At 41.9% G+C, this 16,166-nt stretch overlaps 1 protein-coding gene across 1 annotated transcript in view; it reads left to right on the forward strand.

Annotated features, from left to right (window-relative positions):
* The window catches only part of mdn1 (midasin AAA ATPase 1), a 166,041-nt gene that overhangs the window by 13,979 nt on the left and 135,896 nt on the right, over window positions 1-16,166 (forward strand). Inside the window, exons 8-16 of the mRNA XM_078399789.1 lie at window positions 2,460-2,563; window positions 3,789-3,903; window positions 5,694-5,890; window positions 7,244-7,325; window positions 7,993-8,088; window positions 11,186-11,298; window positions 13,458-13,606; window positions 15,252-15,312; window positions 15,889-16,100. Of these exons, the coding sequence (XP_078255915.1) occupies window positions 2,460-2,563; window positions 3,789-3,903; window positions 5,694-5,890; window positions 7,244-7,325; window positions 7,993-8,088; window positions 11,186-11,298; window positions 13,458-13,606; window positions 15,252-15,312; window positions 15,889-16,100 (1,129 nt within the window). The remainder of the gene's footprint in view (window positions 1-2,459; window positions 2,564-3,788; window positions 3,904-5,693; window positions 5,891-7,243; window positions 7,326-7,992; window positions 8,089-11,185; window positions 11,299-13,457; window positions 13,607-15,251; window positions 15,313-15,888; window positions 16,101-16,166) is intronic.

Here is a 16,166-nt window from a genome sequence, read left to right on the forward strand (position 1 = left end):
CAAAGTCTTCCCAACCCATCCGAATTTGGCGGAAAGTTTCCGCTTTCTTATTTCATTTCCGCCATTCTGATTTCACCTCACATTTCTCCGCAAAACACATGCCTTGCCGCTCGCCCCCTCACGCCGCTGGCCTCGCCTCGCCGCTGGCCCCAGACTCGCCTCGCCGCTGGCCCCAGACTCGCCTCGCCGCTGGCCCCAAACTCTCCTCGCCGCTGGCCCCAGACTCGCCTCGCCGCTGACCCCGACTCGCTGCTTAGCGCGAGGCCCGTTGATGTTGAGAGGGGATGGGGTGCTGGGGAGGGGGGCAGGGGTCAGGGGGGTGGAGGGGGGGCAGTGTGGGTGGGTGGGTGGGAGGGGGGGCAGTGTGGGTGGGAGGGGAGTGGGGCTGGTTGGGCGGTGGGGAGAATGGGAGGGGGAGTGGAGGTGGGGGGGAAAGGGTGGGAGGGGGGGATGTGAGGGGGAGTGGAGGTGGGGGAAAAGGTGGGGAGGGGAGGGTGGGAGGGGAAGGGAGTAGGGGGTTAGGTGGGAGTGGGGGGGGACGGCTGGAGTAGGGGGGAGTGGGGGAGGGGAGGGCTGTAGCCGGCGGGGAAAGGGGAGTGGGGGGGAGTCGGGAGTGGGGGGAGGGTGGGGTGATGGTAGTGGGGGTGATGGGGAGGGTAGTGGGGAGGCGTGTGGGGTGGGGGGGGACATGGACTGTTATGATTTACTGTTGAAGACCACTGGAGCAAGTATGTCTTCAATGAAATTATGTGCAGTTTTAAATGAAACTCTTCATATCTTGGTCATACATTTTGTGTAAGGAAAAAGCAAAATAGAGAAAACAAAACAAAACCATTTTTTCTTTGTGTTGTAAAAAGTATTTCTGTTCAATAACCTTTATATAAATAGCAGAATGTACTCCATGATAGGCCCGACATTGTACATTTAGTCCAAGAACTACAGACTGTTGGAAATAATAGTCGTTTTTCACACATGAATGTAGCGCAACGCGTACGCGCATTTGGCGTGCATACTTTCTTTTGATGAAAAGTTGCATTACGCGCCATATTATGAATTTTGATGTAAAATTCTGAATTTTGGACATCAAAATTCTGAATTTGTAAAATCAAATGTTGGGAGGTCTGTATTCAATACAATCATGACTGATTTCCCCAGGCCTTGTATCCTCGTCTGAGCCAGTTCCCCATAGCTCACAATTATCTGATCTTTAAAAATATTTATTTTCTCTTCCTATTCCCTCTCCCCATTTACCCACTGATCTTGCCTGTGTAACCCTTTGGGATAGAGGATTCCATCCAGAGATTGTCACAGAAGCTGATCAAGTTCCTATGTGCATTAGTTTTAAATGGCTGTCCTTAATCTTGTAACCATCTGCCCTTGTTTGAGATTCTCCCACTGGTGAAAACATCGTGATATGTCTCCTTGGAATTTTGTATGAACAAAATCACCCTCATTCTTAAATCCAAAGAGAATATATCCAATTTATTTAATTGGTCATGATAGGACAACTGTTTTGCCGCAGGGATTTTTTAAGACTGTTTGCAATGACAGCGTGGTTTGGGAACAGCTCCATCCAAGACCGCAAGAAATTGCAGAGAATTGTGGACGCAGCCCAGACCATCACACAAACCAACCTCCCATTCCATTTACTCAATTTATACCTCGTGCTGCCTCGGAGCATAATCAAGTATGAGTCACACTCAGGCCACTCCCTCCTCTCCCATCTGGCGAAGTGTGAAAATGCACACCTCCAGATTCAGGGACAATTTCTTCCCCGCTGTTATCAGGCAACTGAACCATTCTGCCAACAACTAGAGAGCAGTTCCGAACTACTATCTCCCTGGTTGGAGACCCTCAGACTATCATTGATTGGGCTTTATCTTGCACTAATTGTTATTCACGTTATTCCTTTTATCATGTATCTGTACATTGTGGACGGCTCGATTGTAATCATGTATTGTCTTGCTGCTGAGTGGTTAGCACGCAACAAAAGCTTTTCGCTGACAATAACAATAAATGACATGACAATAAACTGAAAATAAACTCGTATTGGTTTGTATCCCATCCTGGGTTTAACAATTTGCCAGTGGATTACTAGTGGACCCTTGCAATCTTGAAGCAAACCAGCTGATGGTTATAACTTTCACTCTGCAAGCTTTCTTTCAATTATAGCATCAAAATAAGATGTGGAGAAAAATAATTGAAAGTAGACCATAAGACATGGGAGCAGTATTAGGCTATTCGGCACATGGAGTCTGCTCCACTGTTCAATCATGGCTGATCTATTTTTCTTATTCGGCCCCATTCTCCTGCTTTCTCCTCGTAACCTTTGACACCCTTATTAATCAAGAATTTCCATTTTAAAAATACCCAAATTATGCATTTATCAGTCTGCTTCACATTTTGCTATTCATATCTGGGTGTACTACTGACTACATTTTATTCCTTCTACCTTGCAGATATCTGTGCTGATCCCTTTGCTGGAGACTGGGGAGTTCTTAATTCCTGGACACGGTGATTGCATAAAAGCAGCACCTGGATTTCAGTTTTTTGCAACAAGAAGGTCTGGTATCAAATCTAGTATAACTTGTAGTTTAGGCTTGATTATTTTTCTAATCCAACAAACTGGATGATGACTATTGGCTAAAGTGAGCAAAATATCTAGTATGTGGGGGAAAAAAACTGCTTGAGGGACACGGTTTGTCGGGCAGCATCCGTGGAGAGACATGGACAGATGATGTTTCAGGCCAGAACCTTTCTTTAGACTGTTTGCCCATTTCCCCCACGGATGTTAGCTGACCCACTGAGTCCCTCCAAAAATTCTGCAACTCAAGATTCTAGCATCTGCAGTCTCTTGACTCCAAAAAATCAATTTTTTTTGTTTTTCATTGTAGCTCAATGCTCTGTAAAATGAAAATCTAGCAGCAAGCCTGTAATACACATACCCTGATACCCATACATTCTGCTTGAAGGACTATGTAGTTGACAGTGAAAATAAAACCACTGGTACTTTTTTCGTATTTTGCTTATAATTAATTGAAATTTCATTTAATTTTTATTACATTTTACTCCCCTCTCCAAATTTAAACTAAATGAGTTGTTCCTAGGCCTGTTTATTTTTGAATAATTTCCTTTTACATGCCATTTGGCCCGAATGAAGTCGTTACAAGCTGAGAGTAATCCCATTTCCAAGTGTTACATATAGTCTTGTATGTTGATCAAAAAATCCTCTACCACACTGATTCTCCTGCTCAACACCTACTGTGACCAGAAAACCAGCCTACCTTTGAAATATGGGAGGAAAATAAGTGCAGTCGCGAGGGGAACATGCAAAGTGCATGCACTGCACGAGGCGACACAACTGAGCACTGGTTGTAAGATGCTGCATCACACAGCATTTCCTGGCACCCCCTACCCCCCCCCACCCCTCCAAATTTTTTTGGGATTTTTTTTCTTCCCTTGCTATTGTGACGGTTTAAATTACAGCTATGATAGGTGATTTCATAAATGCTTTATTCCAGTGATTGGGTAACACAAAGCACTGTGGTGCAAGTTTCCACTTTTGAGATTGAGGGGGGAGAAAGATGTTGATTATTTGATCATTTCCAGTAAACCAAATTTATATATTCCCTGAAAAATGAGACAATTTCTTATGTACTCTTAAATGTATGTGGTGTTTGTTGCTAGAAATCATAACATGATTTAGAGAGAACTAAATTGTGTTAAAACCTGAACTTTTTTTTTTCTTTACCTACAAATTGCTGAATTTCTATTTGACCTCCTTTTAGGTTGTTCAGCAGCAATGTAGGTTGGTACAGACAACAAAACAGTCATGCAAATTTGTTGGACAAACTATGGACCAAAATCCAGTTGGATAATATGAACAAAGCAGAACTAAAAGAAGTGAGTTTACTTTACGGTCAATTTTTATTGGTTTACTGATTTGATGCCTTGGTGGCTTTTGTCTTGTTTGAGCACTGTAATATAATTGGACCTTGGAGCCACAAAACTTCTGATGTTATAATCTTGAGTAAAACACAGTGCCGGAAGAACTCCGCAGGCCAGGCAGCATCTGTAGAGGGAAAAGGACAAGTGACATTTCTGGTTGGAATCCTTCAGGCGGATGGAGATACTTCATCTGGTGTACTGTGTACAGTGGAGTAGTAAACAGTTCGTTTTCTCAGTGTATAGTATTGGCCTTTAAAAAAGGAAGTTAGTGTTGGGTTCAGTTTGGTAAGGTATTCCAACTAATGCCTGGAATGGATATTTTGTCCTGAGGGAAGGCTGAACAGGCTAGAATTATATTCTGATGGAATTTGGAAGTATGCAAAATGCCTGTATTTTTGAGTGGTAGTAGAAGGGTGCATTTGGCAGAGAAGTTTCCACTCGTGGGAGAATCAAGAAGTAGGAGTGGCGACTTAAAAATAAGGGTGCATTTGTTTTCCTTAAGGTCTCGAGTCTTTGGAATTCTGCTAACAGCATCATTTGTACGCTTTAAACTAAACTAAAACGAAACCATTTCTCTGTGTATCGGTCCAAATGTTTTTTGCATCCACTTAGATTGTTTCTTCTGGAAGCTCATTCCAGATACGGACTACCCTCTGAGTGAAAGGATTGTCCCTGAGGTCCCTCTCAAAGTTCTCCCCTCACTTCTTTAAGCCCACACCCTCTAGTTTTGGAATCCTTCCACCCTGGGGAAAAAGGCTGAGTCTTTTAATCACTTTATTCGTGTCCCTCATGATCTTGTACTCTTTGATAAGGCCACTCAGCCTCCAAAGCTCCAAATGAAAAGATGCCGAACTCTCCAACCTCGCACTATAACTCAAGCCCAGGCAACATCCTGGTGAATCTCCTCCTCTGTACCGAGTTCCAACTTTCTTCTCTACTTCATTCCTTCAATGATGCAAGGAAAAATAGAACCAGTCTCTCCTTGACTCGAGCCTTCCAATTTTGGTAACATCCTCATGAATCTTTTCTGCACACATTCCAGCACCCTCCTACAGCTGAGTTGCCACTATGCACAACGCTCCAAATCACAACTTCTACATTGCAGCATGATGTCCCGTGTGCAGCACTTGCTGTAGTTGGTTGTGGTATGTAGCTAAAACAGTCGCTTTAAGTGTTGTAATGTGAAACTTTACTGCTGAACTAGATTCTAATTGCTCTTTTATCTATTTTCAAATACAAATTGTGCATTTGTGTGTTTTATTTCTATTATTTTGGAAAAAGCAACTAAGTAAAAAGAATATTACCATACCCAAATTTATTCCCTTTATCATGGATCTCGTGGATGGTTCGATTGTAAACATGTATTGTCTTTGCTCAGACAGGTTGGCACGCAACAAAAGCTTTTCAATGTATCTCGGTACACGTGACAACAAACTATACTCAATTCAGTAGCATTGTGGGTTTGTGGCAGTTACTAGTAGTATTAAATGTAATGCTTGAGTCTGAAGAAAGTTTCAGACCAGAAATTTTACCTGTCCATATTCTCCAGGGTCTGCCTGACCCGCTGAGTTACTCCAGCACTTTGTGTCTTTTTCTGTTAGTTATATTTCAGTTTTATTATTTATTATTAATGTTGTTCAGATCCATGGAAGCATTTTGGAAAATGTATTTCTGGTATTAAAATGCGTTCATCTTGATCTTCGGCAATGAAATGGCAAATACAATGACACTCTCTTATTTTATAGGTGTTGGTGAACCGATATCCAAGCCTAGAAATTGTGATAGACCGACTTTTGGGCATTTACTGCCAACTAACTGGCAAGAAACATCAAGAATTGAAAATCAATTTGGCTGAAAATCATGAAAATATCGAGTCAGTTGATTGTGCGGCAAATCCTGAAGAGAAAGACTTGTGCCTTGAGGGAAGAAGATTATCTTTAAGGTTTGCAATAGATTAGTTTAGTTTAGAGATACAGTGCGGAAACAAGCTCTTCGGCCCAAAATTTGTCAGTGATGGCCAATGAAAGAAAGGTACTCTTTTGTGCAGATGATTGAAGAATATTGTATAAATCAACTTCAGTGAGTGACTATAAATTAATAATGTGATCCTGGCACTAAGATTTAAACTGCCCTTTTTAAATTATGAAGCATTTTTTGACAATGATTTGCCCTATTTTCCTAAAACTGTATGCTGATCAGCCAGTTATTTATCCAGAGTTGTTGAATTATTGTACTGCTACCGTGGAGTCTGGTTTAACTTTAGTTTCGCTAAAGTGTTTTCTGTTCATTTTGACTTTGGTGCAAGCAGACGTCTCACTTTATCCCTCTTTATAATTACTTTGTGGTTTGTCTTGATTGTATTCATTTCTAAACATGTCTTGAGCATCTGAACAAGATTTTTTTCCCCTCCTTTTTGTGTGGGGGGGGGGGGGAAGGAGGTTGTGGGAAGATGCGAGAAAATTAATCGGGTGGTGGTTTGTATCACTGGAATGTAGTGTTAAACAATGACATAGCACAAGAGGAGGCTGTTTGTACATTGTTTTAATGGTGAATCATTTGAATGATTTGTCCCATTCTCTTTTTCTTCATAGTTATACAAATTATTCATTTGAAGATATTATTCAAATCCTTATTGGAAGTCATAAGGTCATAAGTGATAGGAGCAGAATTAGGCCATTCGGCCCATCAAGTCTACTCCGCCATTCAATCATGGCTGATCTATCCCTCCTTCCTAAACCCATTCTCCTGACTTCTGCCCATAACCCCTGACACCCGCACTACTCAAGATGTTGCAATTGAATCTGCACCTGTCATTCCTCGGGCATTACATTTTGAATCTATTTTTTGGATTTGTTTGCCTCCATTTTACTGATTTTATTAATAATATTGTAATGCAGTCGTGAGCCAAATCTGTCCATTATTTTGATGTTTACTATTGCCAAAATCTTAGTGATAGCCTTAATGGTAGCACTACATCTGGTGGCATATGTTTGTTATTTGCAAAGCTTGGAGCCCTGACCATGGGTACAGAAAGACTGACCATATGACTAATATAATTCATTGCTTACTTTACTTACTCTTTACTTTCAAAATGGTTTAAAGTGATGGGCGTGTCTGTGTGATAATTTTCGTAAGGTAACTATCCTTTAGAATCTTACAGCTTCATAGCACTTTATGTCCTCTTTGCATACCTCAATTTGTGTAACATAAGAATCTGGCATAATGTTATTTTATGGTTACATTATATTGTAATGATTTTGACAATCTGCATGAAATTGCTTTTTATTTTAACCAGAGATTTACTGAAATGGTGTGAGAGAATAATTCCTAACTTTGATGGGACATCATCTTCCACTGCTCTCTGTATTTTCCAGGAGGTAAGGAGGAGGTGAATTAGCACAATACAAATGTTTGCAAAAGGTCCACATCAGAAGTATTTCATTTTTAATCAGTGATCTTAAAACACATGTTTGCATTCTCCAAATGATGACTGGAATTAGATTTTGTTTGCTTTCCAATTTCTTTAGTCTCTCGTGCCCACCTTCTTACAGCACTTTGACAATTGGCATGCTTGTAGAAATTTTGGGGACTTAGTCTTTGCTGTGATTTTTTTTGTGTTTTGTGCTATTTGCTTTTGTTTTATTTGTAATGGGAGGTTCAAAGGGGAATATTTTGTGAAACTATTTTATTTGCAAGCTTCATTTCTGATGCCATTCTGTAATGTTGCTGGCTGTTTAAACACTGCTTCGACAGCTGGCGAACACGCTGGCAAGGGTTCACTGGCTCTGGCGGCCATTTTGTGCAGAGTTGGCCACGTTGGCAGAGTTGGTGGTTTGTCGGTGAAATGGGAGCCAACTTACCAAGAGAAGACCGAGCCTAGGGCCTCACAGGACGGAAAGCTTGGTTTGAGGACTGATCCAATAAGTTGTTGGCCATTTCAAATACCAAATTTTATGCAGCTTCAGCTTGTAATTATAAAGAAATATGGGTAATATTTTGCGACTCTAGGAAGGTATTTTCAAATTGTTGCCCTTTTTTTAACAGGCACTGGATTGTTTCACAGCCATGATATCCAAGCCGAAGAGTAGACAGAAAATGGCAGAGATCATTGGAAGCAAACTAAATATTTCAAAAGAAAAGGTAACACTTTGTTATTGGATTTTCCCTTTAATCCTTCACAGTGTTTTCTATGTATATAATTAAGTTGTACTATATTTTGGGTAAAATTCATTTTCCAAATTGACGGGTTCATGGGTTTGTTTAGGAACTAGTTTACAAGGGATATTGAGGCTGTAGTCAGAAAAAAGGAGGCATATTCCAAGTGTACGCTGCTGGGATTAAGCAAATTCTTTGAGTGTAAGCGATGCAGAAATACAGTTAGGACGGGGGAAAAAAAGGAAGGCAGAAAGATGACATGAGATGGCTCTGGCAGACAAGATAGAGAAATCCTAAGCAATTGATTGTGAAGAGCAAAAGGATAAGGGAGTGAATAGGTCTCGAGGATCAACATGGATGTCTCTGTTGAGCCACGAGAGATGGGATAGGTGTTGAATGAATACTTCTCATCTGTATTTACAGAGAAGATCATGGAAGCAAAGGAATTGAGGGAACGGAGGTGCTAATAGTCTTAACGATAATTAATGTGGATAAATTTTGAGGGCCTGACATTGTGTATCCCCTGATGAAGGGTTGCAAGGATAAGCCAGGAAACTCTAGGCTAGTGTCTGACGTCAGTGGTGGGAAAGTTGGTGGAGATTCTTGGGAATGGGATCTAGCAGCCCAGATGGGCAAGGGGTGATTCGAAACAGTCTGTCTGCATGGCTTTATGTGTGGCAGATTGTCTCAGAAATTCTTTTTTTGGAGGTCACAAAGAGGATTGATGAGGGCCGGATGGTCAACTTCAGCAAGGCCTTTGACGTGGTCTTGCATGGTAGGCTAGTCTGGAAGGCTAGATCATGTGGGATGCAGGGTGTTCTGATTACTGGATACAAAATTGACTTGTTGATGGTAGTCAGAGGGTGGTAGTGGAGGATTGCTTTTCAGCCCTGTGTCCTGCTGACTGTTGTTCATCTAAATTGTTAATAAAGATGGGGAAATAAGGAACTGCAGATGCTGGTTTACAAACAAATACGGTGCTGAAGTAACTCGGCGGGTCAGTCAACATTGCTGGAGATGATGTCTTAGTTAACTGGGCTGGTAAATTTGTAGATCACACCAACGTTGGTGGTATAGTGGGCAATGAGGAAGGCCATCTAAATTTAGAAAAGGATTTGGATCAACAAGGAAGTGGGCCAAGGAATGGCAGGTGGAATTTAAGTCTGTCAAACATAAAATGATGCATTTTGGTAAGTCAAATCAGAGCAGGAGTTGCACAGTAAATGTTCGGGCCCTGGTGAGTGTGGTAGAGCAGCATGACCTAGGGATACAGGTACACGGTTTCTGGAAATTGCCAATGCAGTTAGACGGGGTGGTGAAGAAAACTTTTGGCATGCTTTCTTTGAGTACAGGAGTTGGGACTTCATGCTACACCTGTAAAATATGTTGGTGAGACCACGCTTGGAATGTTGTGTGCAGTTCTGGTCAGCCTGCAACAGGAAGGATGACATTAATTTGGAAAGATGTACAAAAGATTCACAAGGGTGTTACGAGGACTAGACGGCCTGAATTGTAAGCAGAGGCTGGGACTTTCCCCCTGGAGCATTGGGGCATGAGGGATGCCCTTTATAGAGGTAGACAGGATTGATAGGTGTAGATAAGGTGAATAGTCTTTTTTCCCCCCCAAAGTAGAGAGTTCAAGATTAGAGAACATAGGTTTAAGGTGAAAGAGGAACAAATATAATGAGACCTGAGGTGCAATTTCTGTGCAGTGGGTGGTTCATTTATGGGACCAGCTGCCAGAGGAAGATATTGAGGCAGGGACAGTAGCATTGTTCATTGGCTTCTTTGACATGATCACAGCTATATTTCATAATAGTTAGCATTGTATTATGCTGTTGTTTACTGTGACTGGTACTTTTGTATAAAATACAGATTTTTTGTTGTTGTATAAAATACTAATTTGGTGCCTTCTGACGTAGTCATCACAACCGATTTAGTTATTGTAGCATCTACAATAAATTCTCATTGTGCATAAAGATTTAAGCTTTATCACCCACCTACAGTAGGGATAATTTACAGCAGCCAGTTAACCCACCAGCTGGTCTTTGGGGTGCAGGGGAAACTGAAAGCCTGTGTGGTCATGGGGTAATGTACACATTACATAGATTGCACTGGGGACTGACTGGGTCACTGCAGCTGAGGCAGCAGCAACTGCTGTGCCAGAGTGCTGTCAAATGAAAGGTCTTTCACAATGGAGATTGCTGTAGGAGGGAGATCGATCGACTTCTGATATGGTGCCAGAACAACAACCTTGCTCTCAACATCGGTAAAACCAAGGAACTAATTGTTGACTTTGGAAGATGAAAGTCGGGAATCCACAAACTTGTCTTCATGGTGATGGAGAGAGTCAAAAACATCGAATTCCCGGGCCTGAGGATCTCTGAAGATATGTCCTGGACCCAGCACATTGATGCAAAAATTAAAAAAGCCCATCAACACCTCTATTTCCTTAGAAGATTGAGGAGTTTCGGTATGTCAATGAATACTCTCTTGAACTCCTACAGGTGTATTGTACAAAGCATATTGACTGGTTGCACCACGGCCTGGTTCGACAACTCGAACTCCCAGGAAGGAAGAAGATTTCAAAAGTGGTCAACACTGTCCATCCATCACGGGTGCTGACCTCCCCACTATTAAAGGGATCTTCAGAGACCCACAGCAACCTGGCAACATTCTCATTTCACTCCTCCTCTTGACTCTTGGTGTATTTTGGTTCCATTGAGCATTTGCTTGATTTAGATATGACGAATGAGGAAAATAATTGGCAAATGGGAATCTTTACAGTGGGTACTGAATTTGCAATACAAGTTATGGGGAAAAGATGGTTCATACTTCTCCCTTGGAATTGTTAGGAACATGTCTACATTAATATAAACTGGCATTTGGCACCTGGGCAGTCTGTCCTGAATCCATGCACATTTATATCTTTACTAAGTGTTTTTTTTTGGTAACTTGATTATCATTTTATTGTGTGGGTGGAAAAAATTAGGAGTTTGGTTTCCCCTCACCCTGTATTTGGTAATTATTGAAAGTACAGCATTTAAAGCTGTGTGAAAATTTAATTTAATTTATATTTCAGGCAGAGTACTTCTGTCAGTTGTATAAACCTGCTGTTGAGCTGAATGAGGTTGCAGTGACTGTCGGGCGGTCTGTTCTTCCTCGAAGAATCAGTGATATCATCCAGCTGCAGTTGTAAGTGTTGCAATTTTTTTTAATATCTTGATTGGCAATTACAGCAAAGGTGACAGTATAACCAGTGTAACGCCAAAGAATATTTAGGTTGAACCAGTTCTGATGAAGGGACCAACCTGAAATGAATGAATGAACACGTTATTATCACAAGTCGCAGTGAAATTCTTTGCTTGCATACCCAAGGTATGAAAACAGTCGCCCATAAAGGGCGCTTACGAAGTTACAAAGTATCTGTGCGTCAGATCCCCCTTTGTTCTCCTTCTCCCCCCCCCCCCCCCCCCCCCCCCCCCCCCCAAGGCAGTCCCCCCAAGCCGGGTCCTCTATTGCCACTGTTCTTCCCCCTCCCTCAGCGCGGTCCCCCCATGCTGTGTCCTCTATTGTCCATTGTTCTTCCCCCTCCATCACGGCGGTCCGCCAACGCTGTGTCCTCTATTGTCCATTGTTCTTCCCCCTTCCCCACGGCGGTCCGTCCACTCTGGGTCCTCCTTTATTTCTTCCCCCTGCAGCCGTGTCCTCACTTCCAGGTGGTCCAGCCCTGTTGCCATCATTGACCGCCGCATGCACCTCTCCACAATCGTCGGCGAGTCCTCTCCATGGTGCCGGCCTCAGCCGCAGATGCTATTTTAGATTAGAGAAATCTTGAACAAAAGCCTTGGGTATGGCTTATTACATTTTTGACAAGTGGATTTAATACTGGAATCTATGTTTATCTTTGAATATAGTACAATGAAATTTGCAGTAAGTTAACATCAACATTGAGTGACAGCACACTATGCCACAGTACAAGCTAATGTGGAGTGACATAACATTCACCTTATCTGCCTCCAGTGGAAAGAAAGTTTACAAAAATGAAAAAGAAAAATTGTCTAAAGAAAAAGGTTTTAAATAATGAATTGCATTAGAAGGTTGGACGCAGTCTTCGTCGACTCTTGAGGCTCCGGCCCGCGAGGCTCCAGACCTCGGTGTTAACTTTTGTCTCATTCCGCACATGCTGCCTGACCTGCAGGGTGTTTCCAACATTTTCCAGTTTATTGTTGCTTTCAGCAACCTGGTGAAAAAAATTCTGTGCAAAGCACAAGCTGCTGGAGGAACTCATCAGGGCATGCAGCATCTAGGGAGAGAATGGACTGGTGACATTTTGGGTCGAGATCCTCTGACAATGTTATAGACAATAGGTGCAGGAGGAGGCCATTCGGCCCTTTGAGCCAGCACCGCCATTCAATGTGATCATAGCTGATCATTCTCAATCAGTACCCCGTTCCTGCCTTCTCCCCATACTTCGCTATCCTTAAGAATTCTATATTTATGTTTTATATTTTATTACATTATTTTGGGAATTGCCTTCTAGTTTCTTCCAGCACATTGTAATTATTAAAATATTGCTGCTTTTTAACTCGCTCACTGTATTCTTTTCAGTAAATACTGTGACTTTTAAATATAAAATGAAATGCTTTGGAATCTTGATTCTTGCAAACATTGCCAAATAGATTTAGATTTTTTTAGATTTTAGAGATACAGCGCAGAAACAGGCCCATCGAGTCCGTGCCGCCCAGCGATCCCCGCACATTAACACTATCCTACACACACTAGGGACAATTTTTGCATTTACCCAGTCAATTAACCTACATACCTGTATTACTTTGGATATCACTGTTTATTTAGTATAATAACCACATTAATATATTGCCTCCTACGAAACGTGAACTTCTATTTTTGTGCAATAACCTTTTGGTGCAGCACCCTATCAAATGTCTTCAGGATATCCGAGTATCGTGCTTCCTCAGATTCCCTTTATCGAAACTCCAATGAACTGATCAAACATTATTTCCTTTCACATAATATCGATCTGTCCAAACCATTACAGCTCACATTCTAACTGGCACTATTAGCCTTTTGTTCACTGACCATAATTGGCACCTGCTCGAGTATTGACTTTTTCTCAGAGTATTGACTTTTTGTCATCTCTTTATCCAGACTTCAAGATCATATCCAGTACAGACCTCGTATCCGTGATGTAAATTTTTATTTGTTCCACTATTCATGCCATTTTGATTTTCAGCTTTCACGGTGGAGTTTTTCTAATTTCTTTCCTCTGCACTTCCATCTCTATGACCCCCTTATTATCAAAACTTGTTTGATAACGCTGTTTGTGTTTTAAGGGAAACCCAGACGTTTTCGGCCACAAGACCCTCATCTCTTCTCCTTGAGCAGTTGGCTGTTTGTCTCGGCAAAGAGGAGCCTGTCTTATTGGTTGGTGAAACAGGCACTGGAAAGACATCCACGGTCCAGTACCTTGCCAGGATTACTGGTGAGTTGGAACAGATTGTCGACTCACTTACTGCCATGCAGAATGAAGTTCAATTTGTGATATTGGGGCCAATATTGGGCGATTGGTGAAAAGTAAAGTTGTGGAGTTGCTCTGCAGTACGAGTTAATGGTTTCAGGACTATGTAGAAGGGAGAAAGTTGCATTATAAAGTACACAGTTTTTAAATGAAGTATTAGAAGACTGCACTGACATGGGGAATGCTGGTCGTGTGTCTTCAGAATTTATTGGGTGGTTGTAACTACCTTTGGATTAAATCTTTTGAATTGCGGCAAAGTGCAGTGTCCATTCATGAATGGAGGCAACCAAATGTGATACATTTCCACCCAGACCAGTAACCAGTAGCTGAGGGCAATGTTGTTTGGAAAATACTATTTACTCTGATTTCTAATTTCATGTTTGTAAGCTTTAAAAAAAAAAAAATTTTTTTTTAAAATGCAATCCCTGCAGTAAGCTTTTTATTATCAGTATTCCTTATCCATTTCATGGATGTTAGTGTGGCAGTTTGAAGTGAAATCATATGATCAGTTCACAACTTTCACATTTTTGTTAACACTATTTTCCTGTCCTTTATCATTGAAATGAAACTGGAAACTGAATTGTAGCTCCTGGCCTTGCAAAAAAAAACATTGAATGAATGTCTCCCGTTCTTCGTTTAGTTTAGAGATACAGTGCGGAAACAAGCCTTTCGGCCCACCGAGTCCACATCGACCAACGATCCCTGGATGTTAAAACTATCTTGCACACACTAGGAACAATTTACACTTGTACCAAGCCAATTAACCTACAAACCTGTACATCTTTGGAGTGGGGGAGGAGACCGAAGATCTTGGAGAAAACCCACGCGGTCATGGGAAGAATGCACAAATTCTGCACAGACAGCACCCATACGTCGAGGTCGAACGCAGGTCGCTGGCACTGCATGCTGTAAGGCAGCAAATCTACCGCTGCAAGGCAGCAAATCTGCCGCTGCAAGGCAGCAAATCTGCCGCTGCAAGGCAGCAAATCTGCCGCTGCAAGGCAGCAACTCTGCCGCTGCAAGGCAGCAACTCTGCCGCTGCAAGGCAGCAACTCTGCCGCTGTGCCACTGTGCTGCCCTGTACTACCCTTATGAGTTTTTGTTCATGGACAATGTCAAAATGTTGTCCATTTATGATACCAGATTTACCTTATTTAGATTTAGAGATACAGCGCGGAAACAGGCTCTTCGGCCCACCGGGTCCGCGCCGCCCAGCGATCCCCGCCCATTAACACCATCCTACACACACTAGGGACAATTTTTGCATTTGCCCAGCCAATTAACCTACATACCTGTACGTCCTTGGAGTGTGGGAGGAAACCGAAGATCTCGGAGAAAACCCACGCAGGTCACGGGGAGAACGTACAAACCCCGTACAGACAGCACCCGTAATCGGGATCGAACCTGAGTCTCCGGCGCTGCATTCGCTGTAAGGCAGCAACTCTACTCTACCGCTGTGCCACTTTCTAATTATTAGTGGCAGATTTAAGTGTTGGCATATTTTTATGAAGCAGATATGTTGGCATTTTGACAAATATATTTAAAAATGTTTAATGCTGGACCTTCTCAGATGTCTTTGACAAGCTTACTGGTGTGTCTATTGTTTCAGGCCACAAACTGAGAGTTGTAAACATGAACCAACAGAGTGACACGGCTGATTTGCTTGGAGGGTAAGTATGACATTTGAAGGATTTCCTAGAAATTCTGAGGATAAGATTGTAGATGACTTATTAATTGTGCCCATTTCCATGCCGTATGATAAATTAGTTCTTAATTAAAACCTGACTCCTATTTATGTGGCGGCAAATTGAAATTGGAAATGATTAATGTCTTTTTCTATTGGATTTTGTACTCTTAATTGGTTGCTTCACCACTGATATCCTCATGGAAGTTTTCCATCCTATCTTTGTTTTGCTGCAAAGAATGTAAAGTGCTTACTGTTTGTTAAAAGAGGGAGGAATAGTTTTCGAACACACTTGTTACAAAACTAGGGAGTCCCCACGCATGTCTTGCCAACCCATGTTGATTACAGGAATCAACCTGGATTTGGGATTTGTATGTTGGTCATACTCCAAGTTTTCCCTTGGATGTCGCTCGGTCCTAACTGTCCCAAAGAACATCTAATATGCAAAGGAGGAATATAATGTAAAAATAGTAAAAGCTGCATAAGTGACATTGGTTAATGTGAAGTGCATGCCCCCAAGTTTATCCCGTTACCAACCTGTTTTGGATTTGCACCTTTGCAGATACAAGCCTATGGACCGTAGACTTATTATGTTGCCCTTGCGTGAAGCGTTTGAAGAACTTTTCATTCACACATACTCAAGGAAGCAAAATACCACCTTCTTGGGTCATATCCAAATGTGCTGCAAGCAGAAACGATGGCAAGATTTGCTTCAGCTGATGTTGCATGTCCACAAAACGGCCGTCAGTAAGGAGATGAAATCTAAAGAAACTGGTGAGAGATTCATGCATAAGATTTTGGTGTGAAAATGGTGTGATAGAACCAATTTGGTATCAGTTG

This window comes from Rhinoraja longicauda, chromosome 5, assembly GCF_053455715.1.
Source record: "Rhinoraja longicauda isolate Sanriku21f chromosome 5, sRhiLon1.1, whole genome shotgun sequence".
Taxonomy (NCBI): Eukaryota; Metazoa; Chordata; class Chondrichthyes; order Rajiformes; family Arhynchobatidae; genus Rhinoraja; species Rhinoraja longicauda.